General features: G+C 37.8%; 1 protein-coding gene across 3 annotated transcripts in view; it reads right to left on the reverse strand.

Moving 5' to 3' along the window:
• Positions 1-22,524, reverse strand: part of wdr19 (WD repeat domain 19) — a 112,484-nt gene that overhangs the window by 49,486 nt on the left and 40,474 nt on the right. For 2 of the 3 annotated variants that reach the window (XM_073064824.1, XM_073064826.1), the window contains exons 9-15: positions 22,058-22,231; positions 18,782-18,852; positions 17,564-17,736; positions 15,759-15,873; positions 13,829-13,935; positions 11,577-11,618; positions 5,047-5,169 (exon numbers count right to left, since the gene is read on the reverse strand). In XM_073064824.1, the coding sequence (XP_072920925.1) occupies positions 5,047-5,169; positions 11,577-11,618; positions 13,829-13,935; positions 15,759-15,873; positions 17,564-17,736; positions 18,782-18,852; positions 22,058-22,231 (805 nt within the window). The remainder of the gene's footprint in view (positions 1-5,046; positions 5,170-11,576; positions 11,619-13,828; positions 13,936-15,758; positions 15,874-17,563; positions 17,737-18,781; positions 18,853-22,057; positions 22,232-22,524) is intronic. The other variant, XM_073064825.1, reaches the window with a different exon arrangement.

Genomic DNA, 22,524 nt, shown 5'->3' on the forward strand with positions numbered 1-22,524 from the left:
AGGTGTGATCAGTCTGATGGGAATATGGAGATGATGGGATTGGCCAATTGGAGATTGGAAGCTTGAGAAGATATAGCTCATTAAGGTTTGCCAAATGAATAGAAAAGGCAGCAACCCACAGCAGTTTGGTGCTTTGAGCAATGATTAATCAACATTTGGGATTGATTGACAAGAACAAATTGAAGTAAGGCTGGGGCAAGAGGTATTGTTGGAGTGCGGTTTTGGAGGCTTCAGTATGGAGAAGCTTGAGTGAGAGAAGGTAAAAAAAGCCGTAGGTAGAGATTTTCTTCTCCAGTTTATGGATTTTCCTTCTTTATAGTTGCTTGATTAGGAATAGTAGAGATGCCAGGCAGGATAGTGGAATGCTCCTCTTGAGGGATGTGGAAAGACAGGGAGATCTCCAGTGTCCCTGACGACAACACCTGTGAGAAGTGCATCCAGCTGCAGCCTCTAACACTCCATATTAGGGAGTTGAAGCTGGAGCTGGAACTGAATGAACTCTGGATCATTTGGGAGGCTGAGGGGGTGATAGGCAGAACGTATAGAGAGGTAGTTACACCCAAGGTGTAGACACAGTAAACTCTGGGTGACAGTCAAAAAGGGGAAAGGGGTTAAATAGCCGGTGCAGAGTACTCCTGTGGCCATTTCCCCTCAATAACAGGTATATTAATTGATTCCAAGATGGCGGTGCGACGCAGCTTGCAGTGGCCACTCTGGAGCTGATTATCTGTTATTTGTGAAGTGGGGTGCCGTGCGCAATCATAATCGATTGAAAACGGACGTGGGAGCATGGAGAAATATCGGGAAATCTCCAGGAAGACCTTCTTCGTTGCTGCTGCTGCTGTGAGGTCCGGGATTCTGCTGGGAAGAACAGGCCCCCAGTCCTTGGGGTCGCGTTGCCGATGGCCGTTGGCGGGGCCGTCTTAATACGCTCGGCAGAGGATGGTGCTCGGAGAAGCTGTGCCAGAGGGGATGGTCGTCGGCTTGGAGGTTCGACGGACTCGGAGTCCGCTGCGGTCAGGTCGCTTTCGGTGTGTGCTGCCTCTGTGAGGCTGGGTTCGACGGAACTTTCATTGTGTGCTGCGTCTGCGAGGCTGAGTCGGGCGGCGCCGTGGAAGTCCATAGCGGGGGTACTCCCTTCTGCCGCCGGCGTGGGATGGTGAGTCTGTCGGGACCCTGGGGACTTGTGGAAACTGTGTGGTGATTTCTTTTGAATTTATAGTCCTTTAACATCTTTGGACTATTTTTACTGTGCCCATGGTTTGTTTTTTTTTAATCAATTATGCTATTGTTTGCACTGTTGTAACTATATGTTGTAACTATGTGGTTTTGTGCAGGTCTTGTAGCTTTAGTTTTTGGTCTTGTTTTGTCTGGTGGATTTGGAGCTCTGTTCTGGGGAACGTGCTAAGACAGTAGCGCAATATTAATATGCAGCAGCCTCTCCGGACTCTGGATTGGGGATTGCCAAATGTTATGTAGATTTTCTGGTGTAGTCTGTTTTGTCATATGCTTTTGTGATATCATTCTGGAGGAACGATGTCTCATTTTTTAACTGCATTGCATTTGTGGTTTCTAAATGACAAATAAACTGAATCTGAATCTGAATATCACTTTGGATACTGTAGGGGGGGGGGTAGGGGGCAGGGATAATTTCCATGCATAGGAAAGTCACAGCAGTCAGGTTTCTGGCACTGAGCCTGACACAGTAGAGGAGTGGTGAGAAGAGGTGAGCTATGGTGATTGGGGATTTGTTAGCTAGGGGAATGGAAAGGAGGTTCTGTGGATGAAAATGAGATTGCCAGATGGTATGTTGTCTCCCAGGTGCCGAGGTCTGGGATATTCGGATCGAGTCCTCAGCATTCTTAAGTGGCAGGGTTGTGGTCCATGTTGGTACCAATAACATAGGTTGGAAGAGTTATGAGGCTCTGCAAAGAGAGTTCAGGGAATTAGGTGCCATGTTAAAGGGCAGGACCTCAAGGGTTCTGATTTCAGGATTGCCACCGGTGCTATGTGCCAGTGAGGCCAGAAATAGTAACATGTGGCTGAGGAGTTATTGTAGGAGGGAGGGCAGAAAATTTTTGGATCATTGGGCTCTCTTCCAGGGAAGCTGGGAACTGAACTGAAGAGATGGTTTGCACATAAATTGGAGGGGGTCTAATATCCTACCAGGAAGGTTTGCACAAAGAGTTTAAATTAAAGTTGCAGGGGGATGGGAACCACAGTGCCAGAAAAGATAGGGGAGAGGTTTTGGAGTCACATTGCTAAGACCTCAGACAAAGTCAGGAATCAAAAGGTTGAGCATGGTGCAACTAGTGTCCTACACTATGCATATTTCAATGCAAGAACTGCTGTAGGAGAGGCAGATGAAAAAAACATAGAACATAGAATAGTACAGCACATTACAGGCCCTTCGGCCCACAATGTCGTGCCGACCCTCAAACCCTGCCTCCCATATAACCCCCCCACTTTAAATTCCTCCATATACCTGTCTAGTAGTCTCTTAAACTTCACTAGTGTATCTGCCTCCACCACTGACTCAGGCAGTGCATTCCATGCACCAACCACTCTCTGAGTGAAAAACCTTCCTCTAATATCCCCCTTGAACTTCCCTCCCCTTACCTTAAAGCCATGTCCTCTTGTACTGAGCAGTGGTGCCCTGGGGAAGAGGTGCTGGCTGTCCACTCTGTCTATTCCTCTTAATATCTTGTACACCTCTATCATGTCTCCTCTCATCCTCCTTCTCTCCAAAGAGTAAAGCCCTAGCTCCCTTAATCTCTGATCATAATCCATACTTTCTAAACTAGGCAGCATCCTGGTAAATCTCCTCTGTACCCTTTCCAATGCTTCCACATCCTTCCTATACTGAGGCGACCAGAACTGGGCATGGATTAACACCTGGAAGTATGATACTGCTGCTATTAGTGAGACTTTGTTGCTGGAGGGGTAGGACTGGCAGCTCAATATTCCAGGGTTCCATTGTTTTACACTTGAACAGGAGGAGAGGTGGCATTACTAGTCAGGGAACGTGTCACATCAGTGCTCAGTCAGGACAGACTGGAGAACTCATCTAGTGAGGCATTATGGGTGGAACTGAGTAATGAGAAGGTATGATCATGTTAATGGGGCTATATTACAGACAATCCAACAGCCCAAGGGATTTAGAGCAACAAATTTGTAGAGAAATCGCAGACTGTTGGAAAAAACGCTTTATTATAGTAGGTGATTTTAACTTCTCACATATTTACTGGGACTCCTATACTATAAAAAGGACTAGATGGAATAAAAGTTTATTGAATGTTTTCAGGAAAGTTTTCTTAATCAGTACTTAAAAGTCTCAACAAGAGAGGTGTGATATTTGACCTGCTATTAGGGAATGAGACAGAAGTTTGTCCAGGTGAACACTTTGCACTGAGTGATCACAATGCCATTAGTTTCAAAGTAAATATGCAAAAGGATAGGTCTGGTACATGGGTGCAATTTTAAATTGGAGAAAGGCCAATTTTGATGGTACCATAAAGGATCTGGCAGGTATACCAATGACATAGGACAGGCTGTTTTATGGCAAAGGTGTACCTGGTAAGTGGGACGCCTTCAAAAGTGAAATTTTGAGAGTACAAAGCTTGCACATGCCTGTCAGAATAAAAGGTAAAGTTAACAGGTGTAGGGAACCTTGGTTTTCAAGAGATATTGAGGACCTGGTTAAGCAAAAATAAAATAGGAGGTGCATTGCAAGTATAGGCAGCTAGGAACAAATGAGGTGTTTATGGAGTATAAGAAATGCAAGAGAATGCTCAAGAAAGAAATGAAGAGGGCTAAAAGAAAGCATGAGGTTGCCTACAAGGTGAAGGAGAATCCTAAAGGGATTCTAGAGCTATGTTAAGAGCAAAAGGACTGCAAGGAACAAAATTGGTCCTCTGGAAGATCAGAATAGGAATCCATAAATGGTGCCAAAAGAGATGGGAGAGATCTTAAATGCTTTTTTTTGCATCAGGATTTACCCAGGAGAGAGTCTATAGAAGTGAGGAAAATCGCATCAATTTCATGGATGCTCTACAGATTAAAGAGGAGGTGTTGTTTGCTGTCTTGAGGCAAATTAGGGTGATTAAGTCCCCAGGGCCTGACGGGATGTTCCCTCAGACATTGCAGGAGGTTAGTGCAGAAATTGCCAGGGCCTCAGGAGAGATATTTAGATCATCCTTAGCGACAGGTAAGGTATCAGAGGATTGGAAGATAACCAATGTGGTTCCACTGTTTAAGAAAGGCTCTAAAAATAAACCAGGAAATCACAGACTGATTGGGGGTGTAGTGGACATCAAGGAAGACCATTGTGGCTTGCAGCGGGATCTAGACCAGCTGGAAAATGGCAGATGGAATTTAATGCAGACAACTACAAAGTGTTGCACTTCGGTAGGATCATCCGGGGTAGGTCTCACACAGCGAACAGCAGGGCACTGAGGAGTGAGGTAGAACAAAGGAATCTGGAAATACAGGTCCATAATTCATTGAAAGTGGCATCACAGGTCGATAGGGTCATAAAGAAATCTTTTGGCACAATGGCCTTCATAAATCAAACTATTGAGTACAGGGGAAATGTAACGTTATGTTGAAGTTGTATAAAACATTGATGAAGCCTAATTTGGAGTGTTCTGTGCAGTTTTGGTCACCTACCCACAAGAAAGATGTAAATAAATTTGAAAGAGTAAACAGAAAATTTACAAGGATGTTGTTGGGGGACTTGAGTTGTAAGGAAAGATTGAATAGGTTAGGACTTCATTTGTGTTTGGAGGAAGAATAAGTCAGTTGAATGTTGCTGTATTTCAATATACTGGATACTGGAATACCAGAGCATAGAAGAAGACTATTCAGTATTCTGAGCTACACTGACTTTTTAAAAAATAGGCATTCAGTACTTCTGCCACATCATCTGTTGAGACAGGTACCATCAATATAACACAGATGGCTGACGACTATTACATGGCAGAGATACTCTGGATTTTAACCAAGTCAATTGTGGTGGGGACTATAGGACATTGGGAGAAAACTCACATCCGTTCCATAGATTAAGAAGTCAGCAGCAAGCGCATGGCATGTAACTCGGTACTTATCATCTCGCCCAGGAAAAAGACGAGTTTCTCTTTCCTCCTGTGCTTCTATACCTTCCATTTCAATCTGCAACCAAATCAGAATTAGTAAGTTAATAAAATGAATCATTATGTCATGACCCATTTGCCATAAATTGCAAAATTTTAACTTTTATGACACAAAAAATTGGATTAACATGCCCAGCTCTGGAAGATCAAAAGATACACATGACAATTTTCAAATTAATGTGAAATAATTTCTTTGACACTAGTTTATATTACAAAAGAGAATTAGAAAGTGAAAAAAAGTCATTCTGGCCATCAAGACCAATCCACCAATCTTCCATATATAAATACTGTATATTTAACTTCTCTCTCTTCCTCAGCCTACAGGATTTATTCCTGAAATTGAAGGAACAGCAAATACCTTCCAATACATATAAAATAAAAATAGATCGCTGGAAACACTTAACAGGTTAGGCAGCATCTGATGAAAGAATCAGTGTCAGTGCTTCAGACTCTAAACCCTGGGCCTCTGTACCACCCTCTGCAACTGGATATTTGACTTTCTCTTTGAGAGACTATAATTAGTGCAGATCAGAAATGACATCTTCTCCTCACTGACGATCAACATTGGTGTACCTCAAAGATGCATGCTTAGCCCACTGCTCTACTCTCTCTACACCCATCACAATGTTGCTGGGCACAGCTCAAATGCCATTCATAAACTTTCAGATGACACAACAATTGTTGGCAGAATTTCAGATGGCGTTGAGGAAGTATACAGGGCTGACCCAGATCAGCTGGTTGAGTTTTATCGCAACAACAACCTTAACATCAGTAAGACCAAAGAATTGACTGTGGACTTCAGGAAAGGGAGTCGAGCAAACACACATCAGTCCATATTGAAGAATCAGCTGTGAAAAGGGTGAGCAGTTTTAAGTTCCTGGGTGTCAACATCTCTGAAGATCTATCCTGGGTCCAATATATTGATGCAATTACAAAGAAGGCACAACAGCGGCTATATTTCATAAGGAGTTTGAGGAGGCTTGGTATGTCACCAAAGACTCTCGCAAATTTCTACAGATACACCGTGGTGAGCATTCTAACTGGTTGCAAAACAATCTGGTACGGAGGGGCCACTGCACAGGATTGGAAGGTTGCAAATTCAGCCAGTCCATCATGGCAGTAGCCTTTCCAGCACCAAAAACATCTGAAAAAGGCAGCATTCTTCATTAAGGATCCCCATCACCCAGACATTCCTTCTTCATTAAAGTGGTGGTACAGGAGTCTGAAGACATATACTTAACCATCAAGTAGATGGTTCTGGAGCCTGAAGAGACACACTCAACATTTTTGGAACAGCTTCTTTCCCACTGCCAACAGATATCTGAATGGTCAATGAACCCATGTACATTACCTCACTATTTTTTTGCTTTTGCACTACAAATTTATTATATATGTATCACAATGTACTGCTACTACAAAACAACACATTTCTCAACATCTTACAGTGATTTTAAACCTGATTCTCGATACAGAACCTTCATCATATGAATTCTGATCAAGAGGTTTTGACCTGAAACAGTAATTCTATCTCCTCTTTGGCAGCTGCACAAAAATAACCAAACGTCCATAGGCACAATCATTATATTGTCCTGCTCAAGTTGTCTGAAAAAACTGTTAAGAGCTTCTACAGGTATTAAAAAAATCAAAATAGTTTAGTGAGATCAAATGTGGTCAGATAATGAATTTATAATGGAGAATAATGAAATTACAGAGGAATTAAATAAATATCTCTGCTCATACAAAACACTTAATACAGAACATAGACGTAGAACAGCTCAGCATAGTAGAAACAGGTCATTTAACCCAGCAAGTGTGCACTACCCATGATGTCAATCTAAACACATCCCATCTGCCTGTCCATGGCCCATTCTTTTTATCCCCTGCCTGTTCATGTGTCTGTCTGGATGCCTCTTAAATGTTATCATCTTATCTGCTTTTCACCTTCCCTGTCAGTATGCTCCAAGTATCCTCTAGCCTCCTGTGTTTAAAAATACTTGCCTCATGTATCTCCTTTAAATATTCCCTCTCATCTTAACCCATTGCCCATTAGTGTTTGACCTTTCCACTGATATTCTACCCTATCTATAGCATTCATAAATTTATAGATTCATCAGGTCACCCCTGAACCTCCGCTGCTCCCGGAGAAACAAGCTAAATGTGTCAAACCTCTCCTTACAGCTGATTCACTCACTTAGATTGTTTCAAAATCAGTCTAATGACTAGACACCGTTGCAACACAGTAAACTTGTCAACTATTTTGTGTGTGGACAATAATGACCATTAAATTTGATTAATAAACAGTGGTCAGGATATTGGTGATGATTTCTCTGTTTTTTCTTGTAGTACTGAAAACAGAAGATACAAGCTAATGTTTAATTTGAAAGGTGAGAAGTAATCAATCTAATTTTAAAAACAAAAATGTGGCTTGAAATATATAGCATTCCCTGATACCCATGGAGAACATCTTGTTCATTTTTAAATTTGTAGTCATGATTTACTCACCCTTGTTGTGCATGTGATAATTCTGACTGATAAATTCTGAAAGTATCAGAAGCTCTTTCAAAAGTCAATGAAAAATTCCAAGTGGATACAATTCCAAGCCTGCATTGAAATGCTATTTGTGCACATAAATAACAATGTCTTTGACTGTTACCAACTAGTCAGTAAACTAGTGGGAATAGTTATGTTCAAAATGATTTGTATGTGACCAGGACATTAAACTGGCAGCAGTTTTTGTCATGAAATGGACAGTGCAATGTGAAAATAATCTTGACAATAATTGGGGGAAAAAGCCACACTAATCATTAAACAATATTAGCAGTAGACATGAGCTGCAGATGGCAATCACATCTCCTGATGCAGTTCATAAAATTATAGAAATCTGCAGCATGCAAAGTGGCCATTCAGCCCACTGTATTCAGGCAATGCCCAACTGAACATAGATGATTCTGGTACTGAATTGCCAGGCAGATAGCTCTTGGAAGAAAAGCTGGTGCTTCTGCCCTTTAGAAACAAAGTCTTACACAGATTTCTTCCTATTACATTGGCAACATTATAATAGTCTATTTGTATATCTATTTGCAAAGAAATTTCAAATGGGTTCCTACAACCAGTGTTAGACTTCTATTTATATATGCAATTAGCCAATATTTGTTTCAGATAAGAAAATTCAAAAATCTCTAATATTAATTCAGCAGTCAGACCATCCTAAAGGGACCAATTGTTCTTCAGAACATTTATTTTAGGTTCAGGTACAGGTATACTCAATATTCCAAAATGATTGGACTAGAGATTATAATACTACCTTGAAAGTGGCAACACAGATAGTCAGGGAGGTGAAGGAAGGCATTAGCCACATTTGTATTCATTGAACAGAATATAAGCACAGGAGTTAGGGTGTCATGATACAGCTGTACAAGACATTGCAAGAGTACAGCACATAGTTCTGGTTGCCTTGAAAGATGTTATTAAACTGGAAAGGATAAAAGAAGATCTGAGGATGTTACAGAGAATGGTAGGGTTACTTGGAAGGTGGATAGGCAAGGACTTTAATTGCTGGAGCATAAGAGGCTGAAGGGTATAGAGAAGTTTATAAAATCATGAGAATCAGAGATAAGGTCATCAGAGATAGCCATTTCCCCAGGGTAGGGGAGTCTAAAGCTGGAGGGCATAGGTTTACAAAGAAGCTGAGGTGCGATGTTTTTCTACACCCAGAGTTGTGAGTAGATGGAACAAACTCCCAAAGGAAGTGGTATAATATTGAAAAGGAATTTGGACAGTTACATGGACAGAAAGAATTCAGAGGGATATGGGCAACCACAGGCAAATGGGACTAGCTCAGTTGGAAAACTTGGTTCAAAAAGTCTACTTCCATGTTGTATAGCACTATAATTCTCTAAATGCAAAGACACCCAGAATCATGTTCAAATTCAATTGTACTGCACTTATTATTTTTGAATGTACAAATGAATTTTTAAGTATGTTTGTCTGCATTTTTTCTCAGGAAGTTCAATTTCAAAACATTATTCTACAACAGGGGTTTCCAACTGAGGTCCCCAACTGGGATCCATGGACCTCTTGGTTAATGGCGAGGGTCCATGGCATAATAAAGGTTGGGAACCCCTGTTCTACAGTAATGGTGGCCACATATATGCTTTAGTGTCCTAGGAATTCATCAGTAATTATACTGATGCATGTTCTATTCCACTTCCAAAACTCATTCTATTAAGTTTAGTGAGAACAAGTTTAAACTCTTTTAAAGCAGAGTTAAAGATGCAACTACAACCGCATACCACATTTGACTGTGAATGAATGTCCAGGTAGTAATTATCTATGGCAGTGGTAGCTCTCTACGTGGAGCTAATTGACCTCAACTTAATTCTTCCAAACATTTTCAGTTCTTCCATTTGGAAAACTTAGCTAATTTCTACTTAAGCTTTCTGCCTCTACAAATCTTAGTTGTCAATCCCTGGAAATGATCTTCAAATTTACCCATTCAATGGTATTCAGAATTTTGTGAATTATTATTAATTTTTTTTTAAAGAGAATCAGCACAGAATAGGCCTTTCCAGCCACACTGCCAGCAACCCTTGATTTAACTCTAGTCTTATCATGGAACAATTTACAATGACCAATTAACCTACTAACCGGTACATCTTTGGACTATGGGAAGAAACTCACACATTCCACAAGAAGGACGTACAAACTCCTTACAGTGACACGGGGATTGAACTCCAAACTCTGACACTCCATCGCGCTCACTGCTATTTGTCCACCTCTTCACTGACACTAATATTCTTTATCATGTGGGGAATCCCAAAGGACTCCACAGCTCTGGATGAAAGAATAATGTCATATAATGTCATATATTTAGTTACTGACATTTGGAGGTATAAGTTAGTAAGGAGGACAATATAAATGTTTATTTTGAAAGGCACAGATAGATGAAGAAGAAGAGTCAGTTGTAGGCTCCACAAACATTTCAATGGTTAAGTGGGCAGAAATTAGAATATGGAATTCAATCTGGAAAAAGCTGCAGATGTATTTCAGAGAACAGTCGAGGTAAGAGAATACACCATAAATATTAGGATACTCTTAAGTGTCAAGGACCTCATAATGCACAGCCTAAAATACCAAAAGGCACATATAGTGTTTAAGAAGTGGTTTTTTGTTTGGCTGAGGAAGAAAAATAAGCAAAACAAAAGAGAAAGAAAGCCATGCTATAAATGAGAAAAAAACTAGTTCAGGTTGAGTACCCCTTATCTGAAATGGTTGGGGCCAGAAATGTTCCAGATTTTGGATTTTGGAATATATAATGAGATAGGTTGGGATCCCTATCATTTCCAACTCTGGATTTATGTGCTACCAGTAAGCAGACTTCAATTTACACTTGCCTATTGATGCAGCCATTCAGTGTGTTAGATTTTCATCAGAGACAATTTTGGCAAACTCAAAGAATTTCTCTGCTGCTTCATGATCAGCAGGTGCATTATCACCACAAATCTTTAAAAATTTAATGCCATGCATTTCCTTAAATTTCTGCAACCAGCTGACTGAACATTCACACAATTTTCAGTTTTGTCATGATAGATGTTTGCTTGTTTCATGATCAGCACATCGTTAAACGGCATATGTTCACTCTGACACTATCAAATCTGCTCTTTCAATACACAACAGAGATCTTCATTTTCCACTTTATGCAGTGTTTTTCTATTTCCATTAACTTCAGTTCTTTACAAACATGAGGTCACTTCTCAGAACCGTCTGTGGTGTGCAGAGACTTGCGCAAGCTTGGGAACCTTCCTGGCACCTTGTAGAATTTACAATTTGTGACATCATGTCAGTGCTCGAATGCATTTCGAATTTTGGATAAAGGGTACTCAACTTGTACTGTCAAACTAGAATAATAAATGCATATATAGTCACATTATAGAAAACAGAAGTTAAGTATTTTTCTCATATAAAAAGTGATGAAGAACTAGAACTCATGGTCTAAAAGGATAGTGGAAATGAAAACTCATATTCAGCATTTGATGTGCAGTTACTTATAATGCTGTGGAGTGGGAGATGAAATATGTCATTAATCTAAATAGTTCTTTTCAGCCAGTATGGTCATGCTGGACCACATGGCTTCTTCCAGCACTGTTAACTAACATCAATGATTTTGATTGCTAGGTCATCTAATTATTGTTTATTTGCAAGTTGCTCATAGAGGCAAACTTAATTAAAAGAAAACAATCTGTTAATGCCACCTTCAAAATAGTTTAAAAAAAGACAAATTATTTAAATATTTGTACATCACTATTCCATGGTTATGGGCTATCACAGATATAACTAGACCAGATAAATGTCACGTTGAAAATAAAGCAATACTTATTGATCAGTTGATTTCAATAAGCCACCCTTTCTGAATAACCTGCATTATACCTGCTGCATAACTGGGAGCATAGAATCGAAGCTGGAACTGATCTACAAATGAAAAAAAATAACATTATTAGCTTTTGCTGTTAGTTTTAAGGTACTATTATGGGGAAAGTGTATAAAAAATCTTGAAACTAAGTCTAAGATTATGACATTATATATAAAGCTTTCTTTGGCATTAACATTGATAATGTTGGAGGATCAATACTGTCTGCCCCAGGATTGTTTCTGTATTTATACTAGAGGGCTGACAGGTGAAAATCCTTGATGAATAAATTACATGGTGTGTTTTATCCTCCAAATTCAAGAAACCTTCCAATGAAATATTTGGCAATAACAGCATTTTGCCCACCAACATGCAGTCCAGTTTTACTTCTGACCTAAACAAGAATGCATTATTGAAGCATTGTATTCTGTTAAAGTACAATTTATTTTACTCAGTTTGGAACACAACGGAATAAAATTGAATTTCCAATGCAATAATGTAATTGTTGGGCATCAAAATGAATAAAGGAAGTGGATTATAACATAAAATGCCTAATTTTCATTGATGAATAAAAACTTTGAATATAACAAATTCCAGTCCCAGTTACAATTTCTACATATGATTTTATATAAGTAAATAGTTTATAGGGTTCTTATTTTTAAAACTATGATTCTATTGCTTTATCCTAAGGATCATTTAAGCTTTACATGATACAGAAACTTAGTATTCTGATTCAGTAACAAGTGTCAATATAGATAGCTATTCTTAATAGTCAAGAAAGAAAATGAAATACTGAGCTCATAAATAACAGCTAAATAGGAATATTAGTTTCAGGGGATGAAGTTCTGAATACTTCATCACTTTGAATCTTACTGAAATTTTGGAAAATAATTCCCAAAATGTACCCAATACTAAACTTACTAAACTGTTGACAAGTACTTGAATAATAAACATACTCAGAACTTACATGCTATGGGCTAATAACTGAATTTCATGTTGTAAGAAGTCTTGCAATTTTTCCACAAAAATTATATTAGTTAAAGTATATTGTTTAGTGGGGAAACGGACGACATAAAAATGAAAAAAAAAGTTACTTGGAAGTTGATTGACAGTAACTCAAAATAGTTCCACCTACATGATTAATCAGAACAATATTTTGTTTATGTATATTTACGTAAATAGGAACAACTCTTTGTATTTTTAATAAATGAAAATAAAATATTCCTTATTGATTATAAAGGCTCTGCTGAACACAGCAAACAAACCGTAATGGGTAATAAAAATGATGATAATGTAAGACCTGAAGGTATGCAGCATTGTGTAATGTACTAAAATGCTATTTGATATGAACAAGATGGCTTATTACCAAAAATTAGAAGACCAGACATGTCATTATGAAATAATTCTTCTACATATTTACAGATAATCTTATGTACCAATCAGATTTTATTTTTGATTGCTAAGCTCCATATTTTTTGCTGATTACTCTTCAGTAGTACTCTTGTGAGTCTTTGAGCGTTGTCAAAGCTGAACTCAATCCTATATTACACACAATATGCTGGTGGAACACAGCAGGCCAGGCAGCATCTACAAGGAGAAGCACTGTCGACATTTCCGGCCGAGACCCTTCCTCAGGACTAACTGAAAGGAAAGTCTTAACGAAGGAAAGGTGATAGGCAAAAGGGATACAGAGCTGGAGAAGGGAACCAGCTCTGCATCCCTTTTGCCTTTCTGACTCTCAACTTCACCCCACCCCCTCCGGTCTTCTCCTATCATTTTGCATTTTCCCCTCCCCCTCCTACTTTCAAATCTCTTACTATCGTTCCTTTCAGTTAGTCCTGACAAAGGGTCTCAGCCCGAAACGTCGACAGTGCTTCTCCTTGTAGATGCTGCCTGGCCTGCTGCGTTTCACCAGCATTTTGTGTGTGTTGCTTGAATTTCCAGCATCTGCAGATTTCTTTGTGTTTGCTCAATCCTACATTAAACCTTTTTAAGATATATGATACACACATCATATAAAGCACATATAAACTCAATTGGAGAGAAATTCTTGGCAGCTCAATTTAGAACCTTTTATACATTAAAGATATCTTTTACATATATCTGAAATAAGGCTGACTAAAAGATTCCTTTGAGAGAAAGAATTCCACTGCTTTAGGTGCTTTAACATTCTTATTTAATAAAACAATTATTTATACTAGCTGGCAAATCTGAATTAAAGATGGTAAATTGGGAAGTTAAATGCAAAGTTTGATCCACAATGAATATTTACCATGTGTAGCTGAACTCTTCCCTCAAAAAGCACTGCTGCATAGTCTGAATTCAAGCACATATTAGTTACAGTACCCAAATACTCCATGTCCTTTAGCTTCTCCACTCCTAAGGAAATCAAAAACAGCAGAAAATCAATTAGTATTTTATTGGGATAAAAATAACTTTCTGTATCATTGGATAACGCCTCAATTTCAAGGGAACATGTCTTGACAACTAATCTTCTCAATTTATTCAGTAATAGAGCAAAATTAAAGAAAGAAGCTACCTGGAGGAATTAATGACAGCTAGAAATTTCTGCAAGTGATGTAACTATGGAAGCCTGGCACCTTCCTGATTGAGGGCATCAAGTACAGAGGGGCTACAGTGGGTGGGGTGTAGCAGCTGGATGCTAATGATTAGATATTAGCTGCCACTGCAGATTTCAATTGTGTTTCAAGTGCTCCAGCATGTAAGACCTCGAACAATCCTTCAATTATTGGAGAGGATGCTTTCTCTATGTTAATTTACTTAGCGATACAGTGCAGAGTAGGCCCTTCTGGCACTTCAACCTGCGCCACCTTCAGCAGCCTCGACAACGCCGATTGAACCCTACCCTAATCGTGGGACAATTTACAATGACCAGTTAACCTACCCAGTACATCCCTGGACTGTGGGAGGAAACCAGAGCACCTGGGGAGAACCCATGGGGGTGGGGTGGGGAACGTGGAGACTCCTTACAGATGGCACTGGAATCGAACTCTGAACTACGACAGCCTGAGCTGTAATAGAGTCACACCAACTGCTACGCTACCATGGGCTTTTCTGAGAAAATCTAAATCTAAGAGGTTTCAGTTTAAAAATAACGGTAATTCATTTAATGCTGAAACGAGGCAATACTTAGAAAACCTTCCAGAGAGTTTGTAACTCTCTTCCTCTAAAAATGTCACAAAGGCAGTGTCTGAATATATTTAAGTTGAAAATAGACACTTGATAAACAAGGTGCGAACACTTACCAGGGTAGATAGGAATATAGAGTAGAAGAATTTGGCGTGGATATGAATATGGAGTGAAATCAACCACATTCTTATTAACTGGTGGAGCAACTGTATGGGGGGGGGGGGGGTTGAGGTGTGACCTAATCCTGCTTTTAATTCATATATGAACCTGATCAGGCATTATATTCATTCAAGTTTGGAAATACGCCACTCAGTGTAATGTTCTGAGGCTGAATCTGTAAGGCTGGAGGAGAGTAATCAAGTAGTCACAGGCTTATTGGCTTATGTTATTTCCAGAGGTTGGGACAGGGAGCACTGGAACTCTGCATTCATTGTTGAGAAGGCACTAGAGTCTACACATGATAGAGGTGGGGTATCCTGAGCTAATTATAGTTGTGAGGGGGTAAGGATCAGAGATCCAGATAATGGCATGAAGGAGGGTTAACAGGACAAGAAGGCCAGTGTCGGACATATCAGAAAATGGGTCTTGTGGGATATTTCTTCATTAAATGAATGGGCCTGTTGTTTAGTGAACAGATTCCAAAGTCTAAATGCTGGGGGAATTCAGTAAATCTGTGCTTTACTACACTAGCCTAGTATAATACGAGTTCATGAGATGTTTCAGTTTACCTCTAAAGTTCTCAAACTCTACCAGCTAAGCTTATTTGAGACAGTTAAATGAACATGCTATTTGGATATGGATAACTGTTATCAGCATATGGGGCTGACAGAAAATTAGGGCAAAATTTTAAAAATGGCCTTGAACATTTATATTCAAAGCCATAACATGCAAATTTAAAATTAATTTCATTGTTGCCATTATATACTGTCATGTGCATAATTCTTTTTAATACAGTTAAATAGTATAAAAGCTTTTATAAATTCATTCAGAACAATTATTTTCAATCTTTCATAAGCTTTTGATATTTATGCAAAACATTCATATGAACATACGTTTCTCTCCAAGGGCATAAAACCAAGCACGATTATTCATACCAACAGCCACGTGATATGGGCCTACAGCGATAAAGTTAGGCTCTACTTCAACAGAAACTGTGGTTTCTGGTTCCTGAGGAAAATTAATACAGAATGCAGGGTGTAAGTCTGACAGGCTTATCAAAATAAGCATGCTTTAACAAAATTAGATCCAAATTTATTCCTTTACTAAAGACTAAAAATAGCAATTGCTTTTCTCATCCAGCATTAAAACAAATAATTATCTACGGGAAATAATAAAGGTTCCTTCAACAGTAGGACTTAAGTGAAACTTTATTCAGTTTATGGTCAATAACCCAAATTCTGTGCTCTTTTTATCTATGAACTAAATAATGCTCCTGGGCAGCAGCAGTGTCTGTGTGGAAGAAAGGCCTGGCAATCTACTTCCATATCTTGCCATGAAAACCCTAAGGACCCTATGATCCATGAGGTCATGAAGAGTAGGTTTCGACTAATTGATCGAACAACATCAACGAAAAATAATGCTATGGGACATTTTCAGCAAAGAACCTAACCTAAACGATGCGAATAAATTGGTCAAACTTGGATTCAGAAGACAGGAGCATGTTACCATTCACTGATTATAAGATGCTCACCTGAGAGTTTGGTAAGTTCAGCATTTTAATGACATTTATGTGATAATCATTGACAGCATTAAGGTACTTTTCTTGTGATTCTACTAAATATACAAACTCCTATTTTATTGTACATTTTATGAGACAGTACTGATAAGAGTCAAGTCTGAAATCTGCCTTAGTTTTTCTTTTCAGGTACTGAGACACCATTTGGTGTTTATTCTTATTATATTAGTTTCTTGCTCAGTGAGATTAAGTTGCTCAAAAATATTGAGCCAGATTATGAGGGATTCGGTCTACAGCTCTTACGCATCTTTTGCAGAATACCTAAGCTTACACTTGCCTTTAGAGGCCATGCAACTCCAACATACTGCTGCTTTGTTGCTGTGGTTATTAAATGGGCTAGAGTATTCTAAGAGTAGCAAGTCTAGATGAAAGGCAGCACCATGAACCCTCAATCTGCCTGACGTTTCATATTGTTAGAAGACCATTCCCACTATTTCTAAAGGTTTCTGATGTTCAAAGGTATTTAGAAACAGCATTAAAATATAGTGACACAACCATAATGATGTAATTTACTTATATTAATTAACTTACAAAAAAATTAATAACCTTAATTTTAATTAAAAGAAGCCTTTACCTTTTCAGTGAATGTTAGTGAACATGTTCAAATAGCTACTACTGGCATAAAGGTAATGGCTAAGTGCAAAGCATACATACATTACAGAACATTCAGTAGTAATTTTAGGGCAGGGCACAAGTTTGGATGCAGTTCATGTGTCCATACTGTAAGCACAGAAAGCGATAACATCTACACTGCAGGTAGCATTCCTACATGGAAACACCAAATGCCATTAACATGATCCAGGCCAGGAAAGCAGTTATTCCAGTTTTTAATAATCTTAAGCAAATTGATGCACTTAGTAGTTTGATCTAAAACACTTACCAAAGTTGTAACAATCAATAATAAAAATCACATATGAGACCCTGAATTTTTTTTCAACTAAATTCATTTAGGTCAAATTTTAAATAAAGTAATTGATTAGAGTGTAAGAAATGATTAGCATTGCCTATTGTAACTTGTAGTTACAACTGAGAGATTTGCAAAAAGGACAGTAAATAATCAGCTTTATAATTTTCTTACTGATCTAAAAAACTAAAGTTCAAAATAATTATAACTGCACGTACTCCCTCTACATGATTGACCACTGTGACCTCCAGCAGAGATGTCAAGAACGCAATGCGAGTACCACAAGTATCTCCAATAACTGGAAGTTTTGTGAGGAAAACATGTAGTGTTCCACGCTGTGTAGATACAGCAAGCAACTGTCCATCATCTGTCCAAGATAGCTGATCCAGACCTGGAAGTTTGATGTTAACATAGGATACATTATATTGTTTGCAACTTAATTAAGTTAATTAATCTCAGTGATAAATATAATTGATAAATGCAGATTCACTGATTTTAATTGCTGAATGCAAATGATCAGCATCAACTGTCGTAACTTTGATTACACTGATAGGTTTGCAAAGAGTAAATAATCATGTTCCTAATGTATCGATCTAAAAACTAAAGTTCAAAATAACTTCATAAATGCACATACTCCCTTCATTTACATTATTTTCAGAATGTAAATATAACCATTAAATTAGCTCCCCATTTCAGTACATTTGCCCCCTACCCATTTTTTGTGTTACTTTTTTGTTATGCCAAACTATGTTACATTATTGCATTTATAAGCTATTAAATCATATATTCAATAAGTGTTCAAAGCTGTATTTGTGTATCTTTTGTTAAATCACCATGATTCAGCAGATCTGACACTCTAATATATCTCTAAAATGTTCCAACTGGCCCGTACTTGATTCTTCTCCCTATCAGATTATTAATTTAAAATTTATTTTATAGGCTTGATCTATTCTGTAAATAGTCCCAACTCTAGAATTGAAGTTTATGATATTCAAAATTACATACTTTAATAGCTTACAAATTCTACCAATGACAAGTAACAGAATCATCAGAAGCTGCAAGTGCATACACATCAGCTGCAAGCCACATAAGTTTATATCTTTTCCTGGCTCCTCTTCTATTGGGCTTTTTATTACTGGTATTCCTACTGCTTCCTGCCCATCAACCACACCTATATCCACCTGCTAACCTTTGCTATTCAGCTCCTGGTGATCCAAATTAGAAGAACATTTCTAGTCCGGTTTAACAACAGCATGACATGGGTATGATTTGCAGACAATGAATTTTAGAGATTTTTCTCATGCAAAGATTAAAAAAAGACTTGCATTTATATATTACTCTCAGAATCTCAAGATGCCCCAAAATATCGCAAAATGAAGTCATCACTGATAATATTATTGTGCAAAAGTTTATCAAACATTTTTTTCCAGTTTTACCTTTGGTTTCATCATCCAGGTTTACAATAGCATACATCTCTTTCATTTCTGACAGATCATGGATCTTAATGCTGGCAAGAAAATATATGAGGATTACTTTATCAGAAGAGACATGTACTAAAGAAACAGTATTCCTCAGTAGAAACACTCCACCAAATTAGCAACTTTTCTTCATGGTTATGATACAAATCTCTGTGTTAACAGAAGCATTAGAACTAATTATATTAAAGACTCACCTATTTTTTGTGTTACCTTAAATTATCACAGCAACCACCAAGCCTGATGTGATGAATGCAATAACCAAAAGATTCTTTCACCAAAGTCCAGAGAAGTATTGGAGAATAGGGAGCCCATTATATATCATGAACATTTCTCCAATTTCAGTGTTAACTGTAAGCGCCCCCCCTGCGCAATTCTTGAACATGAATTTGAAGAACCTTTGCTAATGACAAAGGGTATATTTAGTGTAATCTGTCACTTAGCAATGGTTTTATTTGCTACACTTAAGTGTAAGGGAACACATTTGGATAGTATCTTTCCAACACAGGTCTGTGACAGCTAGTGACATTTAATAATTTTTCTGATGGGATTAGAGGGAGGAAGTCTGAGAAATAAACATACTACTACATATTCAAAATGGAAAAAAACCTCAATCACTTGTGCTCTTCCATTTGGCAACAATGCCATTGAGGTATAACTTGTAAATTTCAGCTTGTCAAATCAAGTGCAGCTTGCTTTTGATTTGCTGCATCATTTATAAAGAGGTCTACTAGCTTCTGATTTTTTTTCCCACCCATGGCAACTAGTATACCCATGAAAGGTGAATATTTACTATACCATTTACTGTATCATGAATTTTTCCAAAACATAGATTCTTTAGGAACCTAACCTCTCAATGACTGTAAGAGATATATACAGAATATATTCTTTCCCTTTAGATACAATCCATTGGATTTTTAATCACACAGGAAATCCAAATTAATTCCGGAAGAAACTTAGATTGAGGTCTCAGAATAAAAATTTCCAAAGACTTAGTTTTAGCTACTCCAAAACAGTGGAACTATCACAAGACATAAGATAGTAATTTCTGGTTTAGTGCCATGAACCCATGAACAGTACCATGTCATTCCTTCTTTCTTGTACTATTAACTTACTTTGTAATTTATAACAATTTTTGTCTTTGCACTGTACTACTGCCACAAAACAAATTTCATGGCATATAACAAACTAATAATAAACCTTATTCTGAATTTATAATCTACTTCTATTTTGAATTGCAATACTCTATTTTAAATTGCAAGCACTTTTTTATTTGGATAACATGCAGATATCCACCATTCAGAGTTGTAATCCTCAGTAGCGTGATGTTATTTTTCATTAACCAGACCCTAGGGATATGCATTAGGACAAAGAAAATTTACAGCACACAAAATAGGCTTCCTAATGCCAGACAATTATGGAAGCAGTCAGCTTAAGGTATAGGACTGCTCTGGGAAGCTTGCAAGATGATCTTTGCAGCATCTGAGAATGTCAGAAAAAACTCTCTTAAAAATTTAAGACCTTCTATAAACAGCAAGGGACTCATCAATGAGGTAGCAGATGTACTTTTGGAAGTGAAGTATTGCAGAATATCTCCTTTGTTTCCTTTAAGATTGTATTAGGTTTTAGGCCAATTCCACCTCTAAATTCTGATTTGTCAACCATTCTTCCAGATGTTATCTTTAGTAATGCTCTACAATGGAATTTTTTTCTAATTTGTTAAATGCCTCTGGGGGATATCCCTGAGCTAATTACAAAAAATGTTACTTTATTCACAGTGAAAGAAATGTTTGTAATTGACCCATAACTTTTATACCTCAACTTAGTGACATACAGAGACAAAACACATTGAATTTGAACAGTTATGGTCATAAATTTATTTGAGACTGATGAAAATCATGTACTACATTGCATTTCTATGATTAAAATGTTTCATACTATGCAAATAAACAAATATTCACTGAGACAGGTACAATATAATTTAAAAAACACTTGGATAGGCACATGGAGGAGCAGGGTTGGAGGGATATGGGCTGAGCGTAGGAAATTGGACTAACTGGGTGGGCACCATGATCAGCATGGACACAATGGGCCAAAGGGCCTGTAGCTATGTTGTATTGCTCTATGACTGTATGTTCCATTGAGGAATATCATATTGTGTGAAGATTGGCACACCATAAATATCAAAATTTCTTTAAAAATAAAATCCCTAGGTATTTGGATACAATACACTTTTAGACTAACAATAAGCAAAGGCAAGGGAAATATTGAAAAACATTGCAAATGATAGCATAGAAATTAAATCAAGTAGCACTGCTCTTTTCAGCACTATGCGTATAAAACTTTTCTGGAGTGGAAGACAATTACAGTGATTTTCATGCCAAATTACACCACACCAGATGACAAATTTTCAGTGATATGCAATGATATCACACAGAAACACACCTGCTATTGAGTAGTTTCAGCTCAACATGCTAATGGTGTTGCTTATCTTGACAGCAGTCCTTACAGTGGCACTTCCTTAGCTTTGTGCTAGAAACTCAGCTCAGGTACTTCTATTTATTTATCTATCAATTTGGTTCCTATTACAATACCCACACCTTGTTCTCATCTTGCAGTACTCCCTCTAGCTATCAACCTCTTAGCCCCAGTCTCCTGACCTGGTCACTAATTGTCACCATTAACCTCCATTTGACCTGGCAATCAATACTAAACTCGATGAACCCCTGCTAACTCAGTAACCCACCCTGTCAAGGATTGGTGACTGAACCTCATCCAAGTAACCATATCCGGTCAATCTCTACTTGACCGGTAACCATATAACCTCCTAGTACTGATTGCTGGCAGCTTTACTTTTCTCTTACACAACTTCCAATCTGTCAGCTGTCCTGATCTGATTTACTTTTGTATGCTCTGCAATTGTATAATATGCAAAAAAAAAATCTTGCGCTAGTTTTAAGGCCTTCATTTCAAATGATTTTTTAAGTGGCAGGCCTATAATTATAACCTACTTGACTAGATTCAAATATTTGAGATTTAACTACAACTGTATCAATAACTGGAATTAATTTATTTCTATTTTATATATTTCAAAACTGTATATTTCAATTGCGTCAAGGTATTTATATACCTTGGTTTCTTCAGTGATAAAGCATTACTAACATTATCATATGTATACCATGTAGCCATGGGGTGATATATCTGCTGCAAATATATTGAAATAGTAACTTAACGTACCAGTTGTCTCCACAGGAAGCAGCTTTGTTCAGGGATTGAGAGATGGCAATACTTGTCAAACTGTCTTTATGATTATGGGCTTGGAATAGTTCTTGGCCAATCTCACGAATGTGTGTTGAAATTACTACGAAGTAACCTTGAGAAAAGCCAATCATGATGTACCCATCTCCAAACCTGAAACACAAGGTAATTGCAGTATTGCAAAAAGAAAGCTATTTTAAATAAATAAAAGTATTAAAAGTATAAACTGAAAATATTTCAATGTTTTGCAGTTCAAATGCATGATATTATGAATTTGTTCTACTTTGTGTTGCTATTTTTAAATTAATGCAATTGAACAAGTTTGAGAGAAAAGGGAAATTCACTGTAATTTTATGATTAATTTTGAAAAAGGCATGGTATATTTATTGCCAGCATGAAGCAGAAAATAACTGCCTAAAATAACCGGACTAACAAGAAAAGCACAG

The sequence above is a fragment of the Hemitrygon akajei genome, chromosome 13 (genome assembly GCF_048418815.1).
Source record: "Hemitrygon akajei chromosome 13, sHemAka1.3, whole genome shotgun sequence".
In the NCBI taxonomy this organism is placed as follows: Eukaryota; Metazoa; Chordata; class Chondrichthyes; order Myliobatiformes; family Dasyatidae; genus Hemitrygon; species Hemitrygon akajei.